The sequence below is a fragment of the Plecotus auritus genome (assembly GCF_963455305.1).
Source record: "Plecotus auritus genome assembly, chromosome: X".
NCBI classification, from domain to species: domain Eukaryota; kingdom Metazoa; phylum Chordata; class Mammalia; order Chiroptera; family Vespertilionidae; genus Plecotus; species Plecotus auritus.
In genome coordinates, this window is record NC_137784.1 from 50863277 (window position 1) to 50886010 (window position 22734).

The 22734-nt window shown below is 40.8% G+C and overlaps 1 protein-coding gene across 2 annotated transcripts in view; it reads left to right on the top strand.

The window, feature by feature from the left end:
* The window catches only part of AR (androgen receptor), a gene marked incomplete at its 3' end in the record, with an annotated part of 299234 nt that overhangs the window by 190335 nt on the left and 86165 nt on the right, over positions 1-22734 (top strand). The window contains exon 2 of one of the 2 annotated variants that reach the window (XM_080652861.1): positions 21119-21270. The exons of the other annotated variant lie outside the window; for it this stretch is intronic. Within the exon in view, the coding sequence (XP_080508987.1) occupies positions 21119-21270 (152 nt within the window). The remainder of the gene's footprint in view (positions 1-21118; positions 21271-22734) is intronic. 2 annotated transcript variants of the gene reach the window in all.

Sequence of the window (22734 nt, forward strand, 5' to 3'; positions counted from 1 at the left end):
GTGTATTTTCTACCTTAGCTCTTTTTTGTTTGTTTTCATTTGCAGAGGATTTATTATTTTTTTTAATCCATTCGCTTTCAGTCTGTGTGTCTTTTGTTCTGAGGTGGGTCTCTTGTAGACAGCATATATATGAATCACATTTTATTATCCATTCAGCTATCCTATATCTTTTGATTGGAAAATTTAATCCATTTACATTTAAGGTTATTATTGATATGTACTTATTTATTGCCATTTTTTTCTGTATACCCTTGTTCCTCTATCTATATATTTCTTTTTCTTTTCTTCTTCTTAAAACAGGCCCTTTAACATTTTTTTTTGCAATACTTATTTGGTGATAATGATCCTTTATACTTTTTTATTTTGTTTTGTGTAATTTACCTTCAATTTTAAATGATAGCCTTGCTAGATCTAGTGGTCTTGGTTGTAGGTCCTTGCATTTCATCACATTGAATAATTCCTGTCAATCCCTCTGACTTGAGTGTCTCTGTTGAAAAATCATCTGACCACCTTAAAGGAGCTCCCTTTTAGGTAACATACTCTCTCTCACTTGCTGCTTTTAAGATTTTCTTTTTTTTTAAACTTTGCTCTGTAAATTATATTGTGTCTTTGTGTGGGCTTCTTTGGGTTCATCTTTATTGGGACTCTGTGCTTCCTGAACTTGTATGACTTTTTCCTTCACCAGGTTGGGGAAGTTTTCAGTCATTATTTCTTCAAACAGGCCTTCTATCCATTGATCACTCTCTTCTCTTTCTGGTACACCTATGAAGCTGATGATGTTATGCTTGAGGTTCTTCCAGAGGCCCCTTAGATTTTCCTTATTCATTTTTTTTCCTTTTTTAATATTTTTATTTATTTTTTAGAGAGATTGGCAGGGAGAGGGAGAGAAACATTGCTCTGTTGCCTCCAGTATACACCCTGCCTGGTGACTGAATTCACAACGTGGGCATGAACCTGAATCGGGAATCAAACTGGTGACCTTTCAGTGCATGGGTCAGTGCTGAACCAACTGAGCCACATTGGCCAGGGCAATTCTCTTTTCTTTTGGTAGTGCTGCTTGAATTTGTACTGTGATCTCCTCCTCTAAATTGCTGATTCAATCCTCTGCTTCATCTAACCTGCTGTGGATTCCTTCCAGTGTGTTCTTCATTTCAGATATTATATATTTCATATCTGACTGGTCCTTTTTTATGGTTTCTATAACCTATTTCATGCTTACTATCTTTTTCTTTAAGTTCTCATTGAGATAATCTATTCTTCACTAAAGTCTTTGAGCATCCCTTTAACCTTATTTTTAAGCTTTGTCCCTGTTATATTGGTTGCTTTCAATTTATTTAATACTTCTCCTGGGATTTCTCTTGTTCTTTAATTTGGGGCATATGTCTTTGTTTTCCCACTTTGTCTCTGTGTATTATGTAGATGTTCTATGACCCCTTAACTTGTTATGATGGCTTTATGATATCAGAACCATGTTAGGCTAAGTGGGACAAACTCCAAGAACACATTTTGTGTGGGTTATATGCACCCTTCTGTTGTAGCTGATTTAATATATATATATATATATATATATATATATATATATATATATATATATATATATATATAATTTTAATACTAGAGGCCCGGTGAACGAAATTCGTGACAGGGGTGTGTGTCCCTCAGCCCAGCCTGCACCCTCTCCAATCTGGGACCCCTTGAGGGATGTCCGACTGCCTGGTTAGGCCCGATCCCACTGGGATCGGGTCTAAACGGGCAGTCGGACATCCCTCTCACAATTCAGGACTGCTGGCTCCCAACTGCTCACCTGCCTGCCTTCCTGATTGCCACTAACTGCTTCTTCCTGCCAGCCTGATCACCCCCTAACCACTCCCCTGCCAGCCTGATTGATGCCTAACTGCTCCCCTGCCAGCCTGTTTGCCCCTAACTGCCTTCCCCTGCAAGCCTGGTCACCCCTAACTGCCCTCCCCTGCAGGCCTGAGTCCCCCCCAACTGCCCTTCCCTACAGACCCAGTCACCCCCAACTTCCCTCCTCTGCTGGCTGGGTCACCCCTAACTGCCCTCCCCTGCAGGCTTGATTGCCCACAACTGCCCTCCCTTGCAGGCCTGGTCCCTCCCAACTGCCCTCCCCTGATGGCCATCTTGTGGCGGCCATCTTGTGTCCACATGTGGGCAGGATCTTTGACCACATTGGGGCAGCCACCTTGTGTGTTGGAGTGATGGTCAGTTTGCATATTACTCTTTTATTAGATAGGATAGAGGCCTGGTGCATGGGTGGTGGCCTGCTGGTTTGCCCTGAAGGGTGTCCCAGATCAGGGTGGGGGTTCCCTTGGAGCATGGGGCGGCCTGGGCAAGGGGCCTGTGGTGGTTTGCAGGCCAGCCATGCCCCCTGGCCACCCAAGCGGAGGCCCTGGTATCTGGGGTTTATTTATCGTCTACATTTGAAACTTTGTAGCCTGGAGCGGAGCCAAGCCTTCTGCTTGCTCTGTGGTGGAAGCCATTTCTATTAGAATTTATTGTATCTTCTATAATTTAAACTCTGTAGCCTTAAGCAAGGCCTGGGCTGGCCAGGGTATGCGGAAAGCTTGGCTTCCTCCATCACCGGGAGCAACCCTAGCCTCCTGCTCTTTCCAGCTCCGTGGCTGCCGCCATTTCTATTTGGGTTTATGTATCTTCTATCATTGAAACTTTGTAGCCTTGAGTGGAGGCCTAGCCTGGCAAGGGCAGATGGAAAGCTTGGCTTCCTCCATTGCTGGGGAAACCCAAGCCTCCCTCCTGCTCTCTGTGGCCTTAGCCATCTTGGTTGGGTTTATTTGCATATTTGCTCCTGATTGGCTGGTGGGTGTGGCTGTGGGCATGGCTTGTGGGTGTAGCAGAGTGATGACTAATTTGCATATTACTGTTTTATTAGATAGGATGTTTTTATTGATTTTAGAGAGAGAGGAAGGAAGAGGGACAGAAAGTAGGAAACATCGATGAGAGAGGATGATTGATTGGCTGCCTCTTGCATGCCTCCCACTGGTGGTAAAGCCTGCAACCTGGGCATGTGCCCTGACCAGGAATCAAAACAGCATCATCCTGGTGCATGGGATAATGCTCAATCAACTGAGCCACATTGGCTGACCTTGTCATTGATTTTTAAAGAGAATGGAAGAGAGGGAAGGAGGGAAGGATGGAGGGAGGGGGAAAGGGAGGGAGGAGGGGAGGGAGAGAGAGAGAGAGAGAGAGAGAGAGAGAGAGAGGTGAGAAAGACAAATTGATTGGTGTCTACCTGCATGCACCCAGTCTGCAACTGGGATCAAACCTGCAACCCAAGTATGTGCCCTTGACTGGGAATCGAACCTGCCACTCTATGGTGCATGGGCTGATGCACTAACCACTGATATACACCAGCCAGGGCTGTAGTTGAGTCTTGAGTGCTGTTGGCATTTTCATGAGTGGAGTTAACCCTTCCGGCTGGCTGACTATAAGAATAAAGCTCAATCACTGTGTATGAGTCACTGTGCAGGGTCTGCCCTTGAGGTGGTGTTGCTCCCAATGGGCTCTGGTGAATGCCAGCATCTCCCTTTGGGGTGCCACTTATGTGGTTAGTTGGTCGAGCTCTGATGTAATCTGAACCCCACCACTTGTGTTGTTTGTGGGCCCACTGGGGCAGGGTTCAGTTAAAGGTCAATGTCAGTTGTTGTGTGTAACTGACCTTGGGCTACCTGTCTGGAGCTACCATTCTATCACAAAGGGGCTAGTTGGTCCCCTACTTAGGGGCCATGTAGTCAGACACACAATGAGTGGAAAGTAGCCCCTACTCCAGAGCCATCCACTCAGTCTCTGTCAGAGTCTCCAACGATAGTGCACCAGGAGGAGCACGCCTCAGGTTCAGGTTGGGTACAGCCAACCATCCCTCTGCAGAAAACTCAGCAGGGAAGAGCTACTGGGCCTCCTAAAGAGTGTCCTATTGAGAGTGATGCCAGCCGAGCCTTCAGGAGTGGGGTGAGCTCTTCTTCCGGGTCCCAGACAATAGAGTCTGAAGGAGACACACTTCAAATGTCCCAACTTTGAGTAGCACTTCTTCCTCCAGTGTAGCTGAGCTCAGCAGAATGGGGCCACCAGGACTTGGGAGGGCAGATCCAAATAATCGCCTTTTGGGGGTTCTGCTAGCAAGTTTGTTGGATGGGGCTGGGCACCTCCTACCCTTTCTGGGCAAAAGCCTCTGAGGGAGACATACAATGAAGGTCTCAGCTCCAAACAGCTCTCAGACCTCCTATGGGACTGAGCCCAGCAGGGCAGGTCACATAACTTCCAGAAATGCAGGTCAAATGAATCTCTAATTGTGGGAACAGCATGGGCTGAGTCACAGGGGAGATAGTAGTGGCCCTCCCTGTGATGCAGCCATACAACCTAACACCCAGCCATCTGATTCCTGGACAAAAGCTTCTGTGGGACATGCTTTATGAAAATCCCAGCTCTGCACAGCACTCTGATCCCCCTGCAGGAGTGAACACAACAGAGCAAGGCCACAAGCATTAGATGGGCAGGTGAAGTGATTCAATAGGTGTTGGGAGCATATGCTATGCACTCAAGATGGGGAAGAATGGTCCTTTTTCCAAAGCTACTGAGTTCAATCACTGAGTTTTCACCAAGAGCATTTCCAGACAAAGTATGCCTCAAAGATCACTGCTGGGTGCTAGAAAACTCTTTATCTCTTCTTTTATGAATAACTTTGCTGGATAGACTATTCTTGGCTGGAGGTGTTTTTTTTGTTGTTTTTTGTTGGTCCCACCCCCCCAGCACTTTTAATATATTGTGCTAATTCCTTCTGGCCTGCAAAGGGGGAGAGATCAACCAAAGGACGTGTATGCATGCATATAAGCCTAACCAATGGACACAGACACCAGGGGGCTGAGGGCATGAGTGGGAGGGTGGGGGGCAATGGGGGGATAAGGACTCATAAGTAATACCTTAATCAATAAAGAAAAAAAATATTTAAAAACTGTTATTTTTAAACAACTTGTACATAACAAGTTGTTTTTTTCTTCTGCTTTTAATATTCTCTCATTGTTTTTAATTTTTACATTTTAATAATCAGGTGTGTTGATGTGTATTTTTTTTGGCTTCTTATTATTTAGACCTATCTGTTCTTGAATCTGGATGCCTGTTTTTTCCCCATGTTAGGGAAGTTTTCAGCCATTATTTATCCAAAAATGATTTTTGCACCTTTCTTTCTCTTCTCTTTCTGAGAGCCCTTTGATTTAAATGGTAGTCTTTTTAATGTTGTCCAATTAGTCCCTTAACCTAACTCACTATGTTTTCATTCTTTTTTATTTTGTATGCTCTGGTTGGGTGATTGCCACTGCTTTGTCTTAGAGTTGACTACTAATTTTTTTCTACTACATTATCGAGTTCCTTGTTGAACCCCTCAATTTCAGTTATTGTATTCTTCAGCTTTGTCACTTCTAATTTGTGCTTTCTTATATTTTCACCTTTTTGTTGAGTTCTCACTGTGTTAATCTATTCAAATTGATGAGCAACTTTATGATCATTACTTTGAACTCTTTATCAGGTAAATTACTTTTCTGCTATCTTGCTTTTTATTTTTAACATATTCCTCAATTTATTAAGTTTGCATGACTCTTTGTATTGCTTTATATACAGTGGATTAAACAACCTGCTCTTTCAGTCTTTATATAGTGGCCTCATGTAGGAGATAAACCTTGTCACTCAAACTTGCCTCAACTATTTGTAGTATCTCAAATATGTGTGCTTGTCCAACTTGCCTACTATAATTTTATAACTCCCAATAGTTGAGTATGTGCCAATACCTGTCAGTGTCCTAAAGGGAAGGATCTCAATCAGCATCTAGGTTCAAATATATCAGTCCTTTGGAACCACAAGCATAAGCCCTGCTGGCCACCAGAGCCAGGTGATCTGTAGGTGTCTCCTGAGCAACTAGAGTTTCCAGACAAGTGTATACCTCTTTTCTGACTGATACTGGCAATCTGGAGAAAGGCAGAAATCCAAGATGGCATCCACAGCCTACATTCCTTGAGAACAGCTCCATAGGCCTATGAATGTATGCCAAATATGAAGTGTTCCCCTCATACTGAAGCTCCAGGACAAGCAAATAGGCCTTCTTTAAGAAAGCCCTTGAATGTGCCTCAGTCTGCACTCTATGCAATGCTCTGTGGGTTGTATTCTTTATAGAACTGTTTCTATGATTTCCACAGTTCTCTGGGATGCAAGAATGCAAGCCCTAAACTGCCCCAGCTACCAAAGCCTAATGATTAAGGGCTGTCCCCTCCTCATTAGCTTAAAAAAACCCACAAAGCACCAAAACAAAATGGACACCATACATAAACACCATTGCAACAGACACTGGCTCCCTGAAAGAATTACAGTCAACCCCAAATGTATGTTTAATTAGAAGTTCGCCCCACTGCAGTCAAGATGATTAAAAAATAGACCTCTTTTATAGAAAGACTGAACTCCTGGGTCTATCACCTTTTTTAAAAAAAAATCTTTATTTTTTAAAATTTCTTTATTGATTAAGGTATTACATATGTATCCTCATCCCCCCATTACCACCAAACTCTCTCCACTCATGCCCTCAACCCCTGCTGTCTGTGTCCATTAGTTAGGCTTATATGCATGCATACAAGTCCTTTGGTTGATCTCTCCCCCTTACCCCCATCCTCACCTACCTTCCCTCTGAGGTTTCACAGTCTGATCGATGCTTCTCTGTCTCTGGATATGTTTTTGTTCATCAGTTTATGTTGTTCATTATATTCCATGAAGGAGTGAGGTCATGTGATATTTATCTTTCTCTGCCTGGCTAATTTCACTTAGCATAATGCTCTCCAGTTCCATCCATGCTGTTGCAAATGGTAAGCATTCCTTATTTTTACCGCTGCATAGTATTCCATGGTGTAGATATACCATAGTTTTCTAATTCAGTCATCTGCTGATGGGCACTTAGGCTGTTTCCAAATCTTAGCTATGGTGAATTGTGCTGCTATGAGCATAGGGGTGCATATATCCTTTCTGACTGGTGTTTCTAGCTTCTTGGGATATACTCTAGAAGTGGGATCACAGGGTCAAATGGGAGTTCCATTTTCAGTTTTTTGAGGAAACTCCATACTGTTCTCCACAGTGGCTGCACCAGTCAGCATTACTACCAGCAATGCACAAGGGTTCTTTTTTCTCTGCATCCTCTCCAGCACTTGTAGTTTGTTGATTTGTTGATGATAGCCATTCTGACAGATGTGAGATGATGCCACAATGTTGTTTTGATTTGCATCACTCAGAAAAGTAGTGACTGAGCATGTTTTCATATGTCTCTTGGCCTTCCTTCTGTCTTCTTTTGAAAAGTATCTATTTAAGTCTGATGCCCATTTTTTTGATTGGATTCTTTATCTTCCTTTTGTTAAGTTGTATGAGTTACCTGTAAATGTTGGAGATTAAAACCTTATCGTTGATAACATTGGCAAATATGTTCTCCAATGCAGTGGGCTTTCTGGTTGTTTTGTTGATGGTTTCCTTTGCTGTGCAAAAGGTTTTTTATTTTGATGTAGTCCTATTTGTTTATTTTCTCTTTAGTTTCCATTGCCCTAGGAGCAGTATCTGAATAAATTGCTTCAGCATATGTCTGAGATTTTGCTGCCTGTGGATTCCTCTAGTATTTTTATGGTTTCCCATCTTATGTTTAAGTCCTTTATCCATTTTCAGTTTATTTTTGTGTATGGTGTGAGATGGTGGTCTAATTTCATTTTTTTGCATGTATCTGTCCAATTTTCCAAACACCATTTATTGAACAGACTGTCTTGACTCCATTGTATGTTCATGCTTCCTTTGTCGAATATTAATTGAGCAAAGTGGCTTGGGTCGATTTCTGGGTTCTCTATTCTATTCCATTGATCTACAGTATATGTCTGTTCTTGTGCCAGTACCAGGCTGTTTTAAGAACAGTGGCTTTGTAATACAGCTTGATATCTGGTATTGAGATCCAACCTATTTTGTTCTTCTTTCTCAGGATTGCTGCAGCTATTCGTAGTCTTTTTTAATCCAGATGAAATTTTGGAAAGTTCGTTCTAGGTCTGTGAAATATGCCATTGGCATTTTAATAGGGATTGCATTGAATTTATAGATTGCTTAGGGTAGTATGGACATTTTTATGATGTTGATTCTACGAATCCATGAGCATGGCATATTCTTCCATTTGTTTATGTCTTCCTCTATCTCTTTTTTTCAGTCTTGTAGTTTTTTGCATATAGGTCTTTTACCTCCTTAGTTAAGTTTATTCCTAGGTATCTTAATTTTTTTGGTGCGATGGTAAATGGGATTGCTTTTTTAGTCTCTCTTTCTGTCAGTTCACTATTGGTGTAAAGAAATGCCATAGATTTCTTGGCATTAATTTTGTATCCTGCTACATTGCCAAATTCATTCATTAAGTCTAATAATTCTTTGATGGAGTCTTTAGGGTTTTCTATGTACAGTATCATGTCATCTGTGAATAAGGACAGGTTTACTTCTTTTTTAAGTCAGATGCTTTTTAATTCTTCTTATTGTCTCATTGCAATGCCTAGTACTTCCAGTACTATGTTGAACAACTGTAGTAAGAGTGGGCATTCCTGTCTTATTCCTGTTCTTAGGAGAAATGGTTTTATTTTTGTCCATTGAGTATGATGTTGGCTGTGCGTTTGTCATACAAGGCTTTTATTATGTTGAGGTATGATTCCTCTATTCCCACCTAGCTGAGAGCTTTTATCAAGAAAGGGTGTTAGATTTTGTCAAATGCTTTTTCTGCATCAATTTATATGACTATGTGATTTTTATCTCTCAATTTGTTTATGTGATGTATCACATTGGTTGATTTGCAGATATTGTACCATCCTTGTATCCCTGGGATAAATCCTACTTGGACATGGTGTATGATCTTTCTGATGTATTGCTGGATCTGATTTGCTAGAATTTTGTTGAGGATTTTGGCATCTATGTTCATGAGGGATATTGGCCTGTAATTCTCTTTTATTTTGTTGTCTTTATCTGGTTTTGGTATTAGGGTGATGATGGCTTCATAGAATGAGCTTGGAAGTGTGCCTTCCTCTTGAATTTTTTGGAATAGTCTGAGGAGGATAGGTTTTAGTTCTTCCTTCAATGTTTGGTAAAACTCCCCTGTGAAGCCATCTGTCCACAGGCTTTTGTTTGGTGGGAGCTTCTTGATGATTTTTTCAATTTCTTCCATATTTACTGGCATATTGAGATTTTTAGAATCTTCCTGATTGAGTTTTGGAAGGTTGTATTTTTCTAGGAATATGTCAATTTCCTCCAGGTTTTCTAGTTTGTTGGAATAGAGTTGTTCATAGTATTTTTTAACAATCCTTTGTATTTCTGTTGGGTCTGTTGTTATTTCGCCTCTTTCATTTCTGATTTTGTTTATTTGGGTCCTCTCTCTTTGCTTCTTGGGGAGTCTGGCTAGAGATTCATCAATCTTGTTTATCCTTTCAACGAACCAGCTCTTGGTTTCATTGATCTTTTGTATTGTTTGTTTGTTTTTTTTGTTTTTTTTTGGTCTCCATGTCATTTATTTCTGCTCTAGTCTTTATTATCTCCTTCCTTCTGCTCACTCTGGGCTTTTCTTTTTGCTCTCTTTCTAATTCTTTGAGTTGTAGAGTTAGATGATTTACTACCATTTTTTAGTATTTTTTTTTTTTGAGGTAGGTCTGTAGAGCTATAAACTTCCCTCCAAGACTGCTTTCATTGTGTCCCATAGACTTTGGATTGTTGTATTTTTATTGTCATTAGTTTCCAGGATGTTCTTAATTTCTTCTTTGATCTCATTGGTAACCCAATCATAATTTAATAGAATGTTATATTCAGCTTCCATATGTTTGAGTTTTTTGGATTGTTTTTATTGTATTTTATTTCTAATATTATGCCATTGTGGTCTGAGAAGATGCTTGGTATAATATCAATCTTTTTGAAATTGGGGAGATTTTGCTTGTGACCCAATATGTGGTCTATTTTTGAAAATGTCCCATGTACACTTGAGAAGAACGTATATTCCATGGCTTTGGGCTGGAATGTTTTGAAGATGTCAATTATGTCCATCTGATCTAGTGAGTCCTTTAGGATTGCTGTTTCTTTGCTGATTTTTTGTCTAGAGGTTTTATCCAGTGATGTCAGTAGTGTATTAAAGTCCCCTACTATGATTGTATTGCTGTCGATCTCTCTCTTGATATCTTCCAGGAGGTTTTTTTTTTGTTTGTTTGTTTTTTAATGTATTTGGGTGCTCCTGCATTGGGTGCATATATGTTTATCAGGGTTATTTCCTCTTGTTGTATCGATCCCTTTAGTATTATGAAGTGGCCTTCCTTATCTCTTGTTATGGCGTTCGTTCACTTTGAGGTTTATTTTGTCACATATAAGTATTGCTACCCCAGCTTTTTTTTTCATTTCCATTTGCCTGAAAGATATTTTTCCATCACTTCACTTTCAGTCTGTGTGAGTCCCTTGTTCTGAGGTGGGTCTCTTGTAGACAGCATGTATATCCATTGTGGGTTTTTTTTGTTTTGTTTTGTTTTGTTTTGTTTTCATCAATTCAGCCACTCAATGTCTTTTGATTGGAGTATTTAGTCCATTTATGTTTAAACTTATTATTAAAAGGTACTTGTATGTAGCCTTTTTTATTTTTTTAGCCTGTGTTCCTTCTTACCTTTTTTTAAAAAAATATATTTTATTGATTTTTTACAGAGAGGAAAGGACAGGGATAGAGAGTTAGAAACATTGATGAGAGAGAAACATCGATCAGCTGCCTACTGAACACTCCCCAATGAGGATGTGCCCTCAACTAAGGTAGATGCCCTTGACCGGAATTGAACCTGGGACCCCACAGCCTGCAGGCCGACGCTCTACCCACTGAGCCAAATCGGCCAGGGCCCGTCCTACCTTTTTATTTCTTCTTTTTACAGCATTCCCTTTAGCATTCCTTGCATTGCTGGCTTGGTAGTGATAATCTCCCTTAGCCTTTTTTTGTCTGCGAATCTCCTGATTTCCCCTTCAATTTTGATTGATAGTCTTGCTGGATAGAGTATTCTTGGATTCAGTCCTTTGCTTTGCAACACTTTGTATACCTCCTTCCATTCCCTTCTAGCTTCATGTGTTTCTGTTGAGAAATCATTTGATAATCTGATGGGGGATCCTTTGTAGGTAACTCTCTGTCTCTCTCTTATAGCCTTTAAGATTCTCTCTTTGTCGTTAATATTTGCCATTGTAATTATGATGTGTCTTGGTGTGGGTCTTTTGGGATTCATCTTGCTTGGGACTCTCTGTACTTGTGTAACTTTTTTCCTCCCATATCTGGGAAGTTTTCTGTCATTATTTCTTCAAATAGATTTTCTAATCCTTGCTGCTCTTCTTGTCCTTCTGGCAGCCCTATTATACATATGTTACTTCGTTTTGCATTGTCCCAAAGCTCACTTAGGCTCTCCTCCTGCTTTTTATTTTTTTTTACTCCAGTTGCTGTTCAGATTGAGCTTGTTTCTGGACTTTATCTTCTACTCACTAATTAGGTCCTCTGCTTCTTCTAGTATACTGTTTAAACCTTCCATAGTGTTTTTGATTGTAGCTATATCACTTTTGATTTCTTCCTGATTCTTGCATAAGTTGTTGATTTTCTCATCCATCTGGTGAATGAATTGTATGTCCATTACTCTGACTTCTTTTTCTGTCATGTTGCATGCTTTAATTTCACTAATTTCCTTTCTTGGTGACTCTTCATTTTCTTTCCTCTGGGAATTGTGTTGTCTCTCCTTCTGAGTATCACCAGAAGGTTCAAACGTTGAATTGCATGGGCCTAGGTCATGTGCAGTGGGAGCTTCACACCACCTGAGTGTCACTGAAGAGCTCTGACACCAAGATGTGTGGCTGCTGTGGGTTGGTGAGAATTAGGCTCACCCAGGGTCAGTGTTACCAGTGCTCAGTGTGGCCCTGTTTGCGCACCTAGAATCAGGAACCCTGCCTGCACTGCACTGAAACAGAGACCCTGCTGGTGTGTGCCAAAAATCAGAGCCCCCTAGCGTGTGCCAGGAGTTATAGTTCCCCTGTGCCTGCACCAAGAATCAAGTATCAGAGTCTTTGTTGCTTTGTGAGGCCTTGCACTGAGAATCCGGGTCCCTGTGTGCACATGCACCAAGAATTGGAGTCACTGACTCTTAGTGTGTATGCACTGGGAGTCAGGGATCCCAGGAGCATGTGATAAGAAAAAGAGTCAAGTCACTGGTGCTTAGTGCTGCCTCCCACCTGGAGAATCGGGGTCCAGGTCAGCTTGGGGGACTGGGTTGCACAGTAGCACTGTGTCAGCAGGAGGTCCACTCCTGCGCTGTGGAAAACAGCCTTCCCTGTGTGTGCCAAGAATCAAAGTCAGATGGCACTGCTGCCCTACATGGGTGTGGAGTTTGGTCGCCCAATTGTGTTGCATGGAACAGATTCCCAGTCTTTGCGCTCCCAAGCTCAAATTCCTGTAGGGGCTCTGCGTGCCCTGTGTGAGGGGCGGATCTAACAGTTCCTATGATGCTGCTGCGAGTCCGAGGTGAGGGGGATGGGCTCTGTGACTCACAGAAATCTGTGGCTAGGATGTCTGGATTCTTGGTGTCTGTTAGTCTGCAGCTGTGTTTGCAGGTCTCTGTTCCCAGTGGCTGCAGGGTCCTGCTTTGCATCTGAGACTGGGTGGTGCTGAGGCCAGGATCCTAGTCTTAAGCAGCTCTGTTTCTCAAGATGGTGTGGTCTCTGTGCCCACACTGGCTGCCCTGGAGTGTCCGTGGTGGGAGCAGGACTCTGCTGTCTAAGACTGCTCAATTTGGCAGCCCCTTGGAAGACCTGCAGGATGTTGCTGTCCCTAGCTCATACAATCACACACCACACATGTCCACACACTCCTCTATCACCCCCTCACTCTCTCACACTCTCTCCCTCCCTACCTTCCTGCTGGTCGCCATCTTCCTTCTCCCTCAAACATTATCTTTATTGTTGAAAGTATTACAGATGTTTCCTTTTCCCCTTATTAGCCTCCCTTCTCCTCATTTCCTCCTGCACCCTGCCACCCAGACCTTCACCAGGCTATTGTCTGAGTCCATCTTGCTGTGCCCTGGTGGTAGTAGCTGTTTAAGAACTCTTTCTCTATTGATTAAAGTTCTGTGGAACCAATGAGCATAAGCTCTACTGGCCACCAAACCAGATGGCCCTGCCACATTCAAAAAATGATGATACCATACAAGGTTATGGCCTTCTCTCTGGGTGATGCCAATTATTACAGTCCAATCATACCAGTACTAAAATCTCCCCTGGCCTCCAGGCAATGAATAGACACCCCATAGGTTGTAGCCACAAAAATTTGAGCACCAGACATATCTAAAACCTCCCTTCCAGGAGATACTGGTGCTTTGGGGCACAGCAATGGGAGAGCACGAAGATGGCACCTACAAATCTCAACCCTCAAAAAGGGTTCCAGCAGCCGAAACCGGTTTGGCTCAGTGGATAGAGCGTCGGCCTGCGGACTGAAGGGTCCCGGGTTCGATTCCGGTCAAGGGCATGTACCTTGGTTGCAGGCACATCCCCAGTGGGAGGTGTGCAGGAGGCAGCTGATCGATGTTTCTCTCTCATCGATGTTTCTAACTCTCTATCCCTCTCCTTTCCTCTCTGTGAAATATCAATAAAATAGATTTAAAAAAAAACAAAAACAAAAACAAAAAAACAAAAAAAAAAACCTTTAAAAAAAAAAAAAAAGGGTTCCAGCAGATTCCTAAGTCTGTATGTTAAATTAGGTGTCTGCTCTCAGTCTGCTGGTTTAATGTAAGCTGGTGAGTCTCTTTTATTTTAAGTCTGGGAGTAATTGGCTGCCTCTGAGCTGGGCCCTGGGGTGGGTAAGACCAAGTATGCAAGTCCTTTAAGAGTGGTTTCTCAGATTGCTATTGTCTTGTGGATCTCAGGACATGATCCCCTTTGGATTTTCAAAGTTACATATTTTGAGGGCTTGTCTCTCAATGTATATCTTAAAGTTGGGATGCTTGATATGGCATTCATTTCTCAGGGCAAAGCTTCAGGTTAGGAGTTCTTTCTCAGCTGTGGGATACTATGCCAGGATGGATTTTATGGTGAGATTGTTTCCCAGCCTCTCCTACCCACTTCAATGTGGTCTTCTTCTCATTTGACAAACATGTAATTGTCACTCAGACAACCTTTTTTTTTGTTTGTTTTTAAAAATATATATATTTTATTTTTTTTTTTTACAGAGAGGAAGGGAGAGGGATAGAGAGTTAGAAACATCGATGAGAGAGAAACATTGATCAGCTGCCTACCTCACAGCCCCCACTGAGGATGTGCCTGAAACCAAGGTATGTGCCCTTGACTGAAATTGAACCTGGGACCCTTCAGTCCTCAGGCTGATGCTCCATCCACTGAGCCAAACCAGTCAGGGCCAGTTTTTATTTTTTAAGATGAAACTGTTTTCATATGTAGCTGTACACTCAGTGTGTCTGTGAGAGGAAGTGAGTTCTGGATCATCCTGTATTGCCATCTTGAACCAGAAGGACATAAAGGGCAAATCTTTAGAGACAGACAGTAAATTTTTGTTGACAGGGTCTGAGAGGAGGAGGGACTAGGGAGTGACTGATAAAGAGCATGGGGTTTCTTTTTGGGGTAATGAAAATTGTCTAAAATTAGTTTGCTATACTAAATATAAATATGCCAAATATGGTGATTTTTATGGTGTGTGAATCATATATCAATAAACCTCTTAAAATAGCCTAATTAAATTAAAACTAGGCCATAACATAAATATTATCTGATCTTGGCAGTTTAGAATAGTGGGAAACTATGGATTAAAGGGGAAATATTGCCAGGTACGAATTCTGGCTTTGCCACCTACTAACTGTATAAATTCAGACAAGTCATTTACCTTCTAAGTCTCAGTTTGTATATCTTCAAAGTAGGAGTAAGGAAACCTACCTCAGAGTTGTTTTTACCCCAGAGGTTGTTTCTTAAAATCTAGTTCTTTTACCAGCTCTCATTTCTGCCATTTTCTCATGAGATTATTATAACAGCGGCCATTTATTAAACACTGTGCCAGAAACTTTGTGGGCTGTCTTACCTTTAAAATCTCATTGAATCCTCTTAGTAGTCTTATGAGTTCTGTATTTCTTTACCCATTTTACACATAAAGAAATTGAAGCCAAATGACTTGTTTAAGGTGACAAAGATTGGCATGAAAACCAGATCTTCTACCTATGTATCTTTTCACTTAAACAAAATGCACATTAAACAGAATTAGAAAGCTATGTAATAAAGTCAGGTAATACTTTTAAAAGAGAACATGACTGTCCTCTTGGACAAACAATCATCAAATTTCAAATCTCAGGCTGGCAGCAGGAAAAAAAAGTATTATGTCATTAGTTTGCCAATTTTTCCTTTGAAATATTCCTTGTAGCCACAAAAATGTAGGCACAAAGGATCTATAAATAGAGAATAACTTTGAACTCTCTTGCTTTTATCTTAAAAAATTCATGTAGAGATGTCATTAAATTCCACAATATGATTAATAGCAATATTTGAAATTAGTAAGCATCAGGAAAAAATATGATGCTCTATAAACAGGTTTGGTGGTTTCCTAAATCCCTTCGTGTTTGAAAAGTACAGGTGTATGTGTGAAAAAGATATGCTTTTACATATCTAGTCTTTTTTCCTCTCTCTCTCCACTTGTATTTACCTTTCCTTAAGAGCCAAAAATGATTGTTGTTGTTTTTTTTTTAATTTTAAGTATATTATCTATTTCCCTTTTCATGGTAAGATAAAAGGTGAAGGCAACCTAGACTTACAATGTGGCTACATGTGACAGGCAGAGAGAAGGACTTAATGCATATTATTTTATGTAATTATCAGTAAAGCCCTCAAAGGAATAATGTATCTCCAGTCTCCAGATAAAGCAAATAGAGCTCCAAGAGCTCTAATTACTAAGATTAAGGCTCAGTGTTGGAGGCAGGATTCCAACACAGGTTTGGCTGGCTCCAAAGCCCTGTTGTATTGACATTCCTTACCCAAACAGGGAAACCTCTGCATTTCACCCTGCTTTAATAATCTTTGGAGGCTTTGCTTAAGTTAGTCAGACCCTTTAAAGTATCCCCAAGTAAGGGATAGTGAGAGGGAGAGAGAGAGGGAAGGAGGGAGAGGGATGGGAGAGAGAGAGAGAGAGAGAGAGAGAGAGAGAGAGAGAGAGAGATTGAGCGATTAAGATTACAGCTTAGTGCTGAGGGTTTCTCAGCTTAGTTTCCCATGGTTGAACTGGCATAATACACTTTTATTTAACTAACTGTGAAACTTCTGGAGATTAGGAAGTGGTGTTCTGGTTTTGAAAATTTTCATTCTATGCTGCAGTGCTTTTGCTTCAGACTCATAAAACTGTATGCCCTGCATCTGGATAATAAGTGAAAGCATAAACCCAGGAGAGGCAGGAAGAAAAAAAATAAGTCTCAAGTAAATTCTGTACTTGCTCTCCAAGCAAAGCTCTGTGTAATTATAGTTAGGATGCTAGTTAGGAGCATATTAGAAACTTCCAAGGTTCTCCTTTTTAATTTTCATTTTATTATGTGCTATGATAGCCATACAAAAGAATATATGTAACATATGTCATACAGCACAATAATAAAATGAACACTCATGAACCCTAATTAAAGAACATCAATCTTGTTTCTCTTTCTTTTTTAAATTTTTGTTTCACTGCTCTAACCCCAGGACATAGTCTGATACTTGTTATGTAGTAGCTTCATAAATATGTTTAAATCAACTTGATTTCTTTTTTTTATATATCACTAGAGGCCCATTGCAGAAAGATTCCTGCAAGAACAGGGCTTCCTGCGGCCTGAGCCAAGCCCGCCCAGGCGGGCTTCCCTCCCGCCGCCCTCCCTCCGGCCCCCACGCTTTCCCTCCCACTGCTGCCACCCAGAGCTTTTCCTCCCCCTGCTGCCACTACCCCTGCCCCGGCACTTTCCCTCCCGCTTTCTGCTTTCCCTCCTTCTTGCTTCTATGCTGTCTTCAGTCTTCACTCCGCATCTGCTTATGCAAATTAACAGCCATCTTTGTTGGGTTAATTTGCATCCTCTCTCTGATTGGCTGATGGGCATAGCGGAGTGATGGTCAATTTGCATGTTTCTCTTTTATTAGTGTAGATTACCTCCAGCCTGCCTTCAGAGGAATCAACTATCCTATATTAAAGTTTATTATTCCCTTGCATTTTTATGATTTTTTCACACGTATATTGTTTACTTTTGCTTCTTTTTGAACTTATGCAATAGAATCATATAGTATGTATGCTTTCATGAATTATTTCTTTTATGCAACATTAGTTTGTGAGGTTCACCTATGTGTAACTATATTCTCCACCTTGTCGTTGCTGAGCTATACTAGTATTTTATTGAATGAGTGTGCTATAATGCTCTTAACCTCTTTCCTGTCAGTGGATGTTTCTGCTTTTATAAACAAGGCTGCTCTAATCATTTCCAAACATACCTCCTGGTACAAATGTGCATGAGTTTCTCTAACGGGTGGGGAACGTCTGGCCTGCGGGCCATATAAGGCCCATGAAATCATATGTCTGGCTCTGCCAAGGCATTAGGGGTGAGTTAATTAAATGCTTGACCAAATATATCAGGCTGATTTTTAAGTTGATAATTTTGTATGGCCTGTGAATGATGTTATAAATATCCAAATGGCCTTTGACAGAAAAAAAGGTTTCCTATTCCTACTTTAGGATATAAACCTGGGAGAGGAACTGTACTTGGAATTTTTATTTGCAATGCCAAAGGTCAGCCCATGAGTCAGAACTGCAATGTGTCGTCTGTCCACACTAGGCCAGGGTCAGTAGGAGTGCTGTCTAAAATATTTTGACAGAGAGAGGAAGGGGGAGTTAGGCATAAATTGATTTGGTGAGGTCAGGAAGTATCACAGATCTCTGGTCAAAGTGGGTTGTAGTTAGGAAAACTTGAGCTTTAAAATTGTCTTCATTGGGGGGGGGCAATGGTAAGATATGTACACATATAATACCTTAATAAAAATTTGAAGAAAAATAAAAAAAAATAAAAAAATAAATAAATAAAATTGTCTTCATTATCTCAGCTCCTCTTTCTCCCCCTTTATCATTATTTTTATGCAGGATGCATTTCATTAAACACATATCTAAAAATGCTGATGACTTTCTTAAGTCTTTAACCGTTGATTACAAATTAGATTTATTAAATTATTTTAAACAATTTGAACTGTATTTTTTTAAAAATATATTTCATTGATTTCAGAGAGGAAGGGAGAGGGAGAGAGAGATAGAAACATCAATGGTGAGAGAGAATCACTGGCCCGCTGCCTCCTGCATGCCCCACACTGGGGATCAATCCCGCCACCCGGTCATGTGCCCTGACCAGGAATCAAACCATGTCCTCCTGGTTTATAGGTGAATACTCAACCACTGAGCCATGCCAGCTGGGCGTGAACTATATTTTAAATTTTAGTATGGATGAAAATTTCTATTTTCATCCTAAAGACTCTTTCCAAAAATATCTTTTACTTACTTTATGTAGGTTTCCATTTTGTTTATCTAATATTTATTTTGCTTTCTTAAAATATATTATTTTGCAATTTTATACTAATAATTGATAATGATGTCACTATCATCATCGTCCCATTTACCCGTACATACTTTTATGCCTTTCAAAAAACATTCCTGTCTTTGAGGTGATTTCTCATCTGTAGCAATCTGTACTCTGCTTTATTATATCATCTACTATGTTATTTTTCAGTTTTTTGCTTCCTATCTTTATTTTCTACAAGACAGTAAGTTGTTTAGAGGCAAAGGTAATATATTGATCAATGCTATATCTCTAGCACCTAGCCCTGTACCTAGTCCATAGGGCTAGGTTCTATGAGTTGAATTGATTCAATCTGTCTAATTTCAACCTCCAATCTCATAACATGGTTAGTTATTGGTTACAAATCCAGAAGTTCACTTAATTTTTTTGAGCATAAGTTTCCTGTCCTACAATATAGGGAAGATACAGAGTTGGTGGGAAGATTAAATGGAATTATGTATATTAAATGGCCTAACACATAGAGCATTTAAATGCATGGCCTTCTGATTTTATTTGAATGGTATGTATTAGCTACAGGAGTCAAAAAAGTGGGAAGAAGGTAAAGACACTTCCAAAAAGAAGAAGGAGGGGAGGAGGAGAAGAAGGAGGAAGAGGAGAAAAAAACTTCTGCTTTTTCCCCTTGTTTTATGAATGAGGATGGGGGACACAATTTTTACTCAAAAAGATGACATTTTTAGCCAAAGGAATAACATTCTTAGCATTAGGCTCATTTTTATATGGAAAGTGAAACTTTCCCTGTGGATTTTGTCACCTTGTTTGTCTTGGTTTGGTGGACAGATTCCTGCGGGCTTTCCAGCTAAGAAAAGGAAGGCTTATGAGGAGAAAAGACAGGCCACCATAGTCAGCTCCTGGATTTGCATATCCACCGAACTTTTGGAGTGCTTTTTGTTGTACTTGGGACTTGAATAAAGGCTAATATTTTGTCTTAGAGATAAAATGCTTGTCAAGTATAGCCTGAGTGAAAGCTTTCTTTGCTCTTGCCCTGCCAGGGCTGCTCATTGGTAGGTTGAAGGGAGGAAATCCTTTAATGCTTTTTTTAAAAAAAATTATGATGACTGTGCTGAGCATGATTAGCAAAGAACCATGGTTTGAAACTGAAGGTGAGTAGTGAGAAAACAACAGGGTAATGGAAACTGTGTTGGATTTGAAGTCAGCTAGTCCAGGCTTTGGTGTCAAATATTCTGGGCTTCTCCTCTCTGAGTCTGAATTTCTTCATCTGATATAAGGAGAAAAAACTCTCACAGAGTTGTTTTGTGGTGTTGAAATCACCCCCACATGGCAAACAGGCTGCCATTAGGACTTACCTTCCTTCCTTAGTAATGAAGAAGTGCTCCTGAAAAATAATAGCTGCATTCCTGTAGATGAGAATATGGAAAATCGTCTGCCTGAGGCAGATTAACCCCAGAGGTCACTTAAATTTTTTTTCAATGTGTAGGAAAGAAAAAAAAATGATCTTTGGATAGTAGGAGCCATGTTAAGTTTGTTTAAACTTGAATTAATTACTATGGGAGACTAAGAATTACCCATTCCATTAAGTTTTAAGACTGGATTTCTGGCCCACTTCTTTACATCCACCTAGGACTCAGAGATGGGTATTCTTGGCAGTTACACTAGATGACCATTGAAGCTCCATCTTAGCCAAAGGAACCCATGTGTATTGTAATGGCCAAGTGTTGAGATGGTAGCCTAAGAGATTTCGAGAATCACTGTCCATCATTTCTCAACAATAGTTTCATGAATAGGGATTCTGCTATTTTACTTGGCAGAATGGGTTTGGGGGCATATCCATGTGATATACAGAGACCCCTAAGGAAACTGAGGGAGTGGGGAAAAGGTCCAAAGAAGACTGCTATGATAAAACTATTTATGATACCTCACTGTGTATTCATTTCAAGGGCATTTTATCCTTTTGTTTAATTTATACTATCATTCACAACAGTAGCTCAGTAGTATGGGTGATATTATTCTTATTTGCAGATGAGAATGGAGCTGAGAGACTAGGACAAGGGCATCAGACTGCTTTGATGTTTAATCTGGTTTAGCCATAGGTCTACCCTTGGATAAGGTAAGGTCATAGGATTGGCTTCATACCATTTATTTGCTCTGAAATTATTGCCTGACCATCATCTTAAGTTAGATACCTTAACCTCAGATTTCTGCCTTCATCCTTCCCTCATGTAGACATAGCTCATAAGATTGCTGATGCAAGAGAACTTGTCTAATTCCTTAACAGGATCCATAAAGGCTCTGTCCATGTGACAGGAAACCTGCAAACATTATCTCTAGAAGTATTCCCAGAAAAAGTAAGCTCCACACTGACTGTATTAAGCAATGAATGACAATAATGTACACATGTAGTTCACTCTTCAAGATCTCAGACTTCTACCCTCATATTTCTGCCAACTACTGACATGTATTTCATTATTTCTATTGTGTCTTTCCAGTTTGGAGACTGCCAGGGAACATGTTCTGCCCATCGACTATTACTTTCCACCCCAGAAGACCTGCTTGATCTGTGGGGATGAAGCTTCTGGTTGTCATTATGGAGCTCTCACTTGTGGAAGCTGTAAAGTCTTCTTTAAAAGAGCTGCTGAAGGTAAAGGGTCTTGCACACCCACTTCTATTTTTCTTTCTCCTTTATCTTCTAGAGAGAGGCACTAATTTTCCAGGGCCCAGGATTTTATCATCTCAGGGACAATGTCACTGGCAGGGCCCTCAAAGTATTTAAGAAGCAAGTTTTCTTATTTGGCCTGCTGGCTCCAACCGTGTTGGTAGTACAGGCAATGTAGGCAATGAAGGTGGTCCCAGCTGGTGCTTGGAGCTTAGCGGGTCCTAGAAATGAAAGAAAAATTAATGATTTGAAAAGATTTCATTTCCTCCCTGTTTGTGTTCCACTCTGCTGCCTAGTGAGGGAAAATTTGTCCTTATTAGAGAATTTAGAAGTAGAGATACTCCAAATGAGTCCCCAGCCTGTACTTTGTTATGAATACAAGATTGTTCCTTAGTAAAGTCTCCCTGGCCTCAGCCCCAGAAAGAAAGTGTTCTCACTGTTAAGCAGACCATCAGTCTATGCACCTGCTCCCTCCTGCTGCTGCCTTCTTGATGCCTCTTTGCATTAATAGTTCCCAGGTAGAGAAGGAACCAAAGTAATGAAATACTTTTATTCCCCTCTCCAGAGACCTGCTCTTGGGGTTGTCCATTGGTGCAGAGTACCAAGTTAAATTGCATCTTATATTGGCTATATGGATTGAAGACCTGGCTCATTAATCTTATTTAGCTTAGAACAATTCATGTCTGCTCAGCCCCCAGAGGTGCTCAGCCTACATCCTATAGAGGGAACTCCCATTTCCAGACCCTTTATATATGCTAGTGCCTCCTTCCTTCTCAATCAACTTGGGCCTAAGCCATTTATTCACTTTACTCCCCCATCCTTCTACTGGTTTCCTTCTCAAAGAAACAGTGATGAAAAGCCTGTAAACAGAGACACTCTACTAAGGGAACAGACTCAGTTGCTAAACACCAATATCTACTCCTTCCCCCACTTTCTGTCAAGGAAGTACTTTCTTCTAAGACTTTTTCCCCCCGTCACTGGGCCTAAAAATGTTGAGTTCCATGTCAGAACCCAAACAGACAGACAGTCTTTCCTTATGTAAAGGCTACAAACCCTGTAGATAGTTTTGAAAGTGGAGCTATGTAAAGCCACACCTTTCACTGGGAATGTGATGACACCCACCAGAGGCACCAGAGAGTTCTTGGCATCTAGAAAGAGGTAGCAAATGTGTGTCTTTTAACTGGCCTCCCCACTGATAGCCAGTTGGAATGATGACTGTATTTCTATCATTTTGGCCAGGTGGCAGGGATACCTATAAAATGGACCACTGTTATTTTTTTTTTTGCAGCCCCTAAAGCAACAAGGAGATAGGTAGCATTTAGTATTGCTGAAAATATGCTGCATATTTCACCCATACTCCTGAGTGGCCCAGTGCTACTGCTTATGCTGGGCTAGTATAAGGTCTAGGGCCCCAGTAGGCCTATATAGTTTGGAAAGAGACACAGAAAG